Consider the following 9,383-nt stretch of genomic DNA (forward strand, 5'->3'; position numbering starts at 1 on the left):
GCAAAGGCCGGCTTCGTGCCAAACCCCGGCGGGCGGAGGCGGCACGACTGAACTCGCAGCTTCCCACCCGGTGAACACCCGCTACCCCGGGAAAGCCCAGCTCCGGGGCTGCCCACGGGCCACCACGAGCTCAGACACCCCAGGGCCGCCCGTCCCAGCACCCCGGCTTGGTGGCCGAAGCTGCGGGCTCGCCCTCTCGCCTCCCGCAGCCTCGCACCTCCGCCACCCCCGGCCGGGGCTCGGGCAGGAGGGCGACGGCCTCCCCGCGCTCGGGGCTAAGTCGGGACTGGGCGCAGCGGGGATAAGCGGGGACCAGTCAACGGGATTAGGATCCCGCCTGGGAAATCCGGCTAATCATCCTGCGGGGCCGGGCACCAGAGCGGGGCCGGGCACCAGAGCGCGGTCCGGGAGGAGGGATGCTCCGAGGGGGCACCGGGGCTTGGGGGGAGCTGCGCCACCCCCGCCGCAGCGGGAGCGAGGGGGGACCCAGCACCCCGCTCCCGGGGGGCGGCTGCTGGGGTGGGGGTGACACCGGCCGAGCCGGGGGCAGAGGCGGCTGGCGCCGGGATCGGGGGCGGCGCGGACGGTGCCGGGGGGATGATGGGGGCAGCCCGGGGGGATCCGGGGGGATGATGGGGAAAGCCCGGGGGGATGGTGGGGGCAGCCCGGGGGGATGGTGGGGACATGGGGGCAGCCCCAGGGGGACGCTGCGAAGCCGAAGCCCGGCCGAGGCCAGCTCCCGGCGGTACAGCCCCCGCCCGCAGCACCTCCCGGCCCGGGACCCCGCTTACCTGCTCGCGCCGCCACCGCGCGGCCCCTTTAAGAGACTCCGCGGGGCTCCGCCGGGCTCGCGCGCGGGCCCCGCCCTCCCCGCGCTACAAAGTAGCCGCGGGCGTGACGTCATGGGAAGCGGGTCTTAAAGGGGCCGGTGCGGGTGTGTGTGCTTGTCTTACGAGGGCGTCCCCGTCCCTCCCCGCCTCTGCCCTTGCCCTGCCCTTCCCCTGCCCCACCCAGCCCCACCCTGCCCTTGGGGTGGGCACCCTTCAGACCCCCACGGGGCAGCGGAGCCCTCGCCACAGGCGCTGCAGCCCGGCCTGGGGTGGGCTGAGACCCCCCCGGGGGGACAGGCCGTCCTGCTGCCCACAGCCCCGTGGGTGCCCGCCGAGGTGGTGGGTTGGGGAGGCTCCCACCCACCCCGTGAATGTCCTCACCAGGGTCCCGAGGGACAGACCCTTCCCCATGAGGGTCCCTGAGCCCCCAGGGCTGTTGCAGCCTCGAGGTGGGGGGCACCAGGGTGGCACTGGGGTGCTGGGCAGCAGCAATGACCCCGGGAGGGTCCCCGAGGCCGCGGCCGCTGAGTCACACTGCGGCGGGCATCAGTGAGCCACCCCGGCAGGTCGATGCTGCGGGAAGAGGTGTGGGCAGGGTCCCCTGGGAGCGAAGCTGAGCTGCTCCTGTTCCAGTGGGCTGCGGCCTGAGCAGGAGTGTGGCTCCCTAAAACACAGCATTTCACCCCAAAAGGTGGATCCCTGCCCAGATAGGGCCCGCGCAGGCACAGCCAAGGCCGTGAGGTCAGGGCCACCGCTGGGACACGGCCCTCAGGGTCCCCTGGGGGGCACCACTCGGGTTTGGGTCCTGCAGGTCGCCGGGCTGTGCTCAGGGCAGCGCTGAGCCCCAGGAGCAGCCTGTGCCGGCAGGATCCGGCCACCCCACGTTTACCCGCAGTGCCCAGCTCTGCTTCGCAGCCCAGCGCCGACAGCACGGCCCAGCGCGGCCCTTCGGGATGCCTTCCATTGCCCGTGTTCAGGTCCAGCACACCGCAGCACCCTTAACCCCACACGCGGCTCAGCGTCCCGGCCCAGGGGGACGTGCAGTGGCTCAGCCCCCCGCTGTGCAGCCTCCTGCCCCATGGCCCCAGCGCTCTGGGGTCTTGCCCAGGTCTGCGGCATCTCCCACCCCCCAGGCATGGGGGGACCCGGCCTAAGCACTGACATAAGGAGCCTGCACCAGAAATCACCTCCTGCTTAAGTTAAAAAGGTTTTGTTTTGTTTTTTTTAAAAAGGTTTCACTATAAGAGCATCTGCATAAAAAACCCCACGAGAGGCTAAGAAGCCGATGGGCACAGCAAGGGGCTGCGCCGTGCACCGGCATCCCCAGCCCCACGCAATGCCCTGGTAGCTGCCCGCACCCAGGCATCGCCCCGTGGTGCAGGATGCGGCCGTCGGAGTCCGCCTTGGCTCCAGCCTGCCAGGCGATCGGATTACTGCAGCTTTCCGAGCCGCAGCCGGTGCCTCCGGCTGTGCCAGCTCCCAGCCCAGCCCTGCGGTCACAAACGGGGCCTCGGAAACTTGGTCCCTACGAGTTCTGCAGAAAAGGCATTTCCAGCTTCATTTTGAGATCGCACAAGAGCGTGAGGCTGTTGGTGGTGGACACGCACACGCACAATCCCCCGTCCCCGGGCTGAAGCCCCGCAGTGCCCTGGGCTCCCCCCCATGCATGGGGGTCTCTCCCGGCCTTGCTCCCACTGCATCCCGCTGACCTGAGCCCCTCTCCTCCGTGGGGCTGAGCCAGGTCCTGCCAAAGCGGGGATGAGAAGCGGCGCCGGGGGCAGCTGCACCCCCACACCCCTTGTCGAGGGATCCGGGCGCTGCTGCGGCAGAGCATCCCTGGGTGGTGCGGCGGGCGCCGGGTGGGAACGCGTCTTCTTGGAGGTGTGCGAGGAGACACTGTCCGCTCCTCGGCGCTGGAGCATCCGCTGCCTTCCTGCCGCAAATGCCAGGGCTGCGCTGGGGCCCGGGGACACCTGCGGGCTGTGGGAAACGGCTGGTCTCTTCTCTAGAAATGGGGTCTTTATTTTCTTGCTTGAAAAATAGATTCATTTCAAAATTAAAAAAAAAAATAAAAGAGTTTAAAAAGAGGGAATGATGAAAGTAGAGGCTGGAATGTTGCTGGCAGCAGGGTCTGTACATGAGATGGTGTGAGACGGGGCTGGGGGACGTCCCGTTCAGTAGCTCTCCTCCTCCTCGCGGTAGTAGTGGTACCCAGGGGGGTCCCCGCTCTGGTCGCAGGCAGCATTGGCCACCTCGCCCTGGCTGCCCTGCGGGCAGTACTTGGGGTCGTAGATCTGGCGGCCCAAGCCGAAGACCTGGCCGCTCTGGTTGGCGCCCTGGTTGGAGCCCATCTGCAGCGACATGGAGGAGTTGTCGCACTTCTCCGTCCCCATCTTGGCGTCGTAGATGTGTCTCCTGGTGCCGGGAGCCGTCATGCCCACCTGGAGCGACAGGACAGAGCAGGGCTCAGCCGTGGTGCCCCACACAATTCCTCCCCACCGCGGCCGCCGTGGCTCACCTGGCTGGCACACTTGTTGGTGCCCATCTGGAGGCTGATGGTGGAGTGGTCCATGGGTGGCAGGATCTGGTTCTTGGGGTCGTAGAGGTGCCTCCTGGTGCCGTAGGCCGTCATGCCGGACTGGCTGGCACACTTGTTCGTGCCCATCTGATAAAGGGGGTCCGGTGAGACCGAGCACCACCCCACGCGTGCCCCTTCTCCTCCCTCCTTGTCCTCCCGCAGCCGCAGGGGCACAGCCAGCGCTCCCCGACCCAGCCCAGGCACAGCCTCTCCTAGACATTGAGTGCCAGGGTTTGGACAGAGCCGATATAGTCCCAGATTCTGAGGATGCTCAAGGCACCTTGAGCCTCGGGCCCCCCCAGCTGTGCTTGGAGCTGTGATAGTGGGTGTTGAGAATTGATGAAACTGGGGGCCCCTGACTCAGCACCCCAGCACTCAGGAGCACACGCGGAGCCAGCCCACCTGCAACCCGATCACACACTGCCCAGCTTTCATCTTGGCCTCGTCGAAGTTCCTCTGCTGCTTCTCCGAGTATTTCACGCCGATGTCCACGCTGCTCTGCATCCCCTTTGTCTTGGCCTGCCGGGGAGGGGTGGTGAGGAAGGACAGAGGTCCCAGACCTCCCACCCCTCTCCCTGCGCAGGGGGAGCCGTGGGGTCCCACGGGCACCACCCCAAGCTGGAGTCCGCCCAGCTGGTCCCCGCAGGGCCGTGTCCCCTCCAAGCCGCTCGTCCCCGTGCGCTCACCATGCCCGCCAGCGCCAGCAGCGACACCTGCACCTGCGTCAGGTTCCCGCTCTCAAAGAGGTCATTGGCTTCAAAGAGGTCCACAGGGTTCATGCCGTAGCTGGCCATGGCCTTGATGAAGTTGGAGAGGTTCTCGAGCTGGGGGCGAGCGGAGAGGGGTAAGACCTCGGTGGGTGACAGCGGAGGGGCCGGGGCAGAGCCGGGGCTCCGCGGCGGCCGGGTCGCAGGCAGGGCTGCCCACACCTACCTGGTGCCAGTTCTGAGCCGAGCGGTTGATCTTCCTCACCGAATTGGGCTGCAGCTTGTTCATGAGCCTGGAGGGAGGCGGGGGGAGTGGGGGCTGCAGGGCGGCAGAGACCCCAGGCGGCAGCGGGGCTTGGGCCCCTTTCGGGAAGGTCCAGCCCAGGTCTCCCCACAAACATGAGAGAATTCCCCCCGCCCCAAGTCCCTGCTGGCCCCCAGGGCTCCCCCCAGACATGGGCACTTTGGAGGCGACTCTGGCCAAGCAGCACCGCAGAGCAAGCCTCTGGCGGGTCCCACCAGCGTGGCATGGCCAGATCCAGCCCACCTTTCCCCCCGCAAGGGCTTGGTGGGGGTCCCCGGGAGGGCAGGTCTCCCGCATCCCCATCCGAACAGAGCGGGAGCCAAGCTTGGCATGGCCTGGCGAGCAGCGCGGGACTCACTCGCAGAGGATCACCCCGTCCTTCAGCCCCTTCTGGAAATCGGGCCCGATCTGCTGCCCCGTGACGCTCTCGATCCATGTCCGCAGCTCAGCCTCCTTCTGCGGGTCGTACTTCTGGGCGAGCTGGGAGGGGACAGCAAGGGGGCAGCTCAGGCACGGCCCTGGTGTGCACCCCAAACCCCTTGTGGGGGACAGCCCCCCCCAACCTCCCCCAGCACAGTCCTGCAGTGAGGTCTGGGGTCAGCAGCCCAGCTCTGAACACTCCTGGGAAGCGTTGGGGACACTGGGACCCCGTCCCCAGCCTCTGCAGGGTGGTGGAGTGCACCCCACAGCCTGGCTGCCCCCAGCCCCAGAGAGCCAGGGGGTGAGGTGGATGCCGCGAGCAAGGTGGGCGCAGCGAGCAAGGTGGGCGCAGTGGGCGCCTTGGACAGGAGACACACAGGAACCCCCCTGGGGGTGGCAGGCGATAAGAGCCACGGCTGGGAGTAAAGCCACAGCATGACCCCATTGCAGGGGAGGACATCTCCCCCCACCTCCAGCCTCCCGCATCCCCATCCATCGGCTGGTTTTAGCCCATCTGTGCATACGATTTGGGGAGCAAGAGCAGCCGGGCAGCCCCTGCCCCTGCCCCTTGCATGGGAACGGGAGCACAAGCACGATGCTCTCATCGGACACAGGCGTCAGTGCGGCCAGATCCGGCACAAGCCCGCAGAGCGCTGTGCCCCTCACACATCTCCTGAACCTTTCCAGGAGGATGAGGAGGAACAGCCCGTGGGGGCAGGGGGAAATGCCCCCCCAAGGGCCTGTTGCTCCCTGTCCCCCGGAGGCCGTGGGAGCCCGGCACTGAGCCCCAGGGATCCCTGGCCATGCGACGCTCTCCCCTCTGGCGAGGCCAAACGCGCCGCTGCAGATTCCTCGGTCACCGCGGCTATGCCAGGAATGCGGACGCCTCCTCCCAAATGGAGACCAGCTGCCCAGGCCGGCAGCATCACCGGCAGCATCGCCTGGGCCCTGCCCGCGAGGCGAGGAAAAGGCACCCCGGCCTGGGGCGGGAAGGAGGGGGCTGCTCGGGAAGAGCCTGGGAGCCCCGAGTGCTGCCGCTGCCCCAGCCTGGCCCCTCCTGTGCTCAGCGGCACCCAGGGACGGCCACAAGGCAGCCACCAACCTCTCACCCATCCCGTCCCCCCTCTGGGTCCCAGTATGCAGCAGGGCGATGAGCCCCGAGGGATCCTGGCCATGGGGAGACCCCGGGATGGGCACGGTCCGGTCCTGCTGCCCCATGGGGAGACACTGCCATACCCACAGGCTGCGCTGATCTGCCACCCCACAGCCCCAGCGGGGAAGCTTGACTGGTGTGGGACGGAGGAGGAGCCCAGCTGAGCAGGGTCACGCTCACGACACCACACATGTCCTGGCAGGGGGATCCCACTGTCCCACCAGAGGGTTCTCCGGAGCGTGGGCAGCCCATGCCAGTTCCTCTTCCCAGCCCAGGGCCAGCGCGGGGGTTTCTCAGGGCACGGGAAGGAGCAGACAGGACCAGCCCCTGAGCCGATCCCGCCACAGCCCAGTTTGCAAGGGCTTGCGTGGACTGAGAGGCTGCCACTGGTTTAACTGGTTCCCAGTCAGTGATGTCAGCTTCCAGCAGACACACCAGGGCAGTTAAACTGGCTTAAGTCTTGCTGAATCAAGCTGAAGCACCTAAGAGCACACAGCAGTGAGGCTCCAGCGCGTGTCCACCCGCTCAGCACTGGTGAGCCCAGCCCAGATGCAAGCAGGGGCCCGTCTTCGCTCAGTGATGAAATGCAAATACCCTGCGAGGCCGGGCAAGGAAAGCCCAGCCCCAGCTGCGGCCATGGCCGCCACATCCCCGCAGCCATGCACGCCGAGCCCTGGCAGCGGTGCAGGCAGCGGTGCAGGCAGCCCTTCTCCTGCTTGCCCCAGCTCCATCTGGGCAGCTCCTGCATCCCCGGGCAGGGTGCAGCCACGCAGGGCCACCAGCTGGCTGCCCCGGGGCCACGGGTGACCATGGCTCAACCTCTGCTCGCCCGGGGCCAGCACCGCGGTGCGCAGCCCAGCACCGCGGCCGCTGCCCGTGCGACCGCCCGGGGTGGCAGCGGTCCCCGGAGCCTAGCCCCGACCACAGCCCCGGGCTGCGCAGGGAGCGTGGCCAAGGGAAGGGGTTGCTGTGTCCCCCCGCTCCCTCCGGCCCAGCAGGACCCCTGTGCCCCCCACCACAGCAGTGCAGCCCCACTGCAAGGGGGACAGCGAAGGCTGGGACGGGGTGCACCCAGGCATCCAGCACTGCTCGCCAGCACCCTAGCCCCGTCCTCAGCGTTTCGGCCAAGGGGAGGTTTCACTGGCCCAAGGCAGGAGGGTGCTGGCAGGCAGCTGCCTGCACCCTGTGGTGTCCGGCTCCTTCCTTGGGGTGTAAACAGCCCGGCCGGTTCCCCTTTCCCCTTCCGGCCCCGCGGTGCCTCGGCGGCACCTCTGCGGGAGAGCGACTCGGGCGTGTGAGGCCTGGGTGGCCGAGGGTGCCCCAGGGTGCGCCCCGCCGGGGTGTCCCGGGCCCTGGGGGGCAGGCGGCAGCCGGGGGCTGCTCCTGCCCGCGCCCCACTGGGCCACCAGCCCCATCCTCAGCGAGGGCTGCGGGGGCACGGGCCCGGTCGGAGCATCCTGCCGGGACACCGGGGCTGTGGGGAAGCAGAAGCGGAAAAGCTGTGGGGAACAGCAGCGAAAGGCGTCCGGAGCCCGGCGGGGACCGGGGCCATCGCCCCCAGCCCTGGGCGCGGACGGGAACGGTACCCCAGGCTTTGCCGGGGGCGGGGGGCACCAGCCGCCACCGCAGGGGCCTGGGCCGGGGTTGGCGAGGCGGCCGGTTCCTGGGACCCCTCCCTGCCCGGGTCCCCCGGAGACGCCTCCCCGGGACCCCGCGGGCAGTGCCAGGGCACCCCCCGCCACTCAGAGCCCCCGGCACACCGGGACCCCCAGCTCCCCATCCTCCCGGGACCCCCGGCTCTGTGCCCGCCGGTGACACCGGGACCCCGCGATCTCCACCCCCGAATCTCCCCCACTTTCCGCACCGGTCTCCCTCCGACTCCACACGCCCGGGGTGCTCCGGGAGCCCCCCGGCTCTCCAGGACCCCGGGATGCAACCGGGACCCCCCCAGCGGCACCGGGATGCCCGGCTCTCCAGGGCCCCCAGGAGCACCGGGAGCCGCAGCACCCGGTGGCCCCGGTACCCCCCGTCCCCCACCGCAGCTCACCCGGTTCTTGACCTCGGCGGAGAGGCCGTAGGACGGGCCCTTGTTGAACTGGGAGCTGCTCATGGCGGGAGCGGAGCGGGAGCGGAGCGGGAGCGGAGCCGGCACCGGAGCGGGGAGCGGCGGGGCGGGGGGGGCGGGCGGGGCGGGGGGCGGGGGGCGGGCCCGCCCCCCCCGCGCTCATTGGACGGGGCCGAAATGCCCAAATAAGGGCAGGAGCGGCCGGATCGCCGAGGGGTCCCGCACCCCGGCACCGGGGGCCGGCGGTGACCGGGGGGCACCGTGGACCGGCGGGAACCGGGGTCCAGCAGGGGGCCGGGGCTGGAGCAGTCCCTGGAGCCGTCCCGGGCACGCGTGGGCACAGCCCGGCACGCGGGGGCACGCGCACCCACGCGCGGGCACACGCTCCCACCCACACACTGTCACACGCGTGTGCATCGCCCCATACACGTGCGTACAGAGGTGTGCGCGCCCCGACCCACGGGCACACTCTGCACACGCACGCACCCCCCGACCCACGGGCGCTCCCCTGAACACGCACACGCGCGCGCTCACCGGCCTGCGCGCACCCACGGCCGCGCGCACACGCGGGGCACACCGACGCGCGCACGCACACACACCCCGCACCTCTACCTACGCACCCCGTCCCCCCGTGTACGTACCCCACGCACATCCGTCCCGTCCCGCGCCCCGACCCCCGGAGCCGCCGGCTCCCGCCGCCCCCGGCCGGCAGATGGCCCACGAGAGACGGCCCTGCGGGAGGGTCCCCCGGGGGGGCCAAGCGGCGACCTCCCCCAGCCCCCCCGCGGGGGGCGGCAGCCCCCTCGAGCAGCCCGGTGGGCAGCGGCCGGGCAGGACCCGGCCGGGGGTCCCCACGCTGCGGGAGCGGCACCCCGGGGGGCCCGCCCCGCCCCGTCCCTCTGCCGGGGTCTGTCTGCCGCCCCGCTGGGTGCTCCCGCAGACGAGCAGAACCACTGCGGGGCCGTGTTACCCCGTGGGTGGGTGAGTCACGGGTGGGGGACCGTGGGGCCGCAGGGAGTGCAGGCTGCCGGGGGCCAGGGGCCAGGGCGCGGCAGCGACCCCGGGTGGGCAGCTGGGTCTGGGGGCGTCCTGGCACCATCACTGACCCCATGGGGGAGGCAGAGCCGGCAGCATCCCACGGGTGGGAGCCCGGAGCCCTGCATCCCACTCACCACCGCACTGGGGGCCTCCAGCAAATGCACCGCGGGACGGGGCTTGTCCTCCCTGGACTGCCAGACACCCCCAAACAAGGGTAAAGCCCACCGAGGCCTGGGGTCCCATGTGGGTCAGCCCCAGTCCCACGGCGGGGGGGCTTTCTGCCCCCCG

The 9,383-nt window shown here is 70.2% G+C and overlaps 1 protein-coding gene across 1 annotated transcript; it reads right to left on the reverse strand.

Annotated features, from left to right (window-relative positions):
• Positions 1 to 2,018: 2,018 nt before the first annotated feature.
• Positions 2,019 to 8,167, reverse strand: CNN2 (calponin 2). The gene is made up of 7 exons (XM_064469711.1): positions 8,040 to 8,167; positions 4,778 to 4,899; positions 4,342 to 4,408; positions 4,095 to 4,232; positions 3,811 to 3,927; positions 3,349 to 3,495; positions 2,019 to 3,271 (listed from the first exon to the last, which is right to left on the reverse strand). The coding sequence occupies exons 1-7, from the start codon at positions 8,100 to 8,102 to the stop codon at positions 3,005 to 3,007; spliced, it is 921 nt and encodes a 306-aa protein (XP_064325781.1). The 5' UTR covers positions 8,103 to 8,167; the 3' UTR covers positions 2,019 to 3,004.
• Between the last annotated feature and the right edge of the window lie 1,216 nt (positions 8,168 to 9,383).

The sequence above is a fragment of the Phalacrocorax carbo genome, chromosome 19, assembly GCF_963921805.1.
Source record: "Phalacrocorax carbo chromosome 19, bPhaCar2.1, whole genome shotgun sequence".
Lineage (NCBI taxonomy): Eukaryota > Metazoa > Chordata > Aves > Suliformes > Phalacrocoracidae > Phalacrocorax > Phalacrocorax carbo.

Coding starts and splice junctions, on each gene's coding strand:
- CNN2 (XM_064469711.1), bottom strand. CDS start 8,102: ATGAGCAGCTCCCAGTTCAACAAGGGCCCGTCCTACGGCCTCTCCGCC. Junction 4,900..8,039: donor CCGCCGAGGTCAAGAACCGG/GTGAGCTGCGGT, acceptor GTCCCCTCCCAG/CTCGCCCAGAAGTACGACCC. Junction 3,928..4,094: donor TGCTGGCGCTGGCGGGCATG/GTGAGCGCACGG, acceptor CCTCCCCGGCAG/GCCAAGACAAAGGGGATGCA.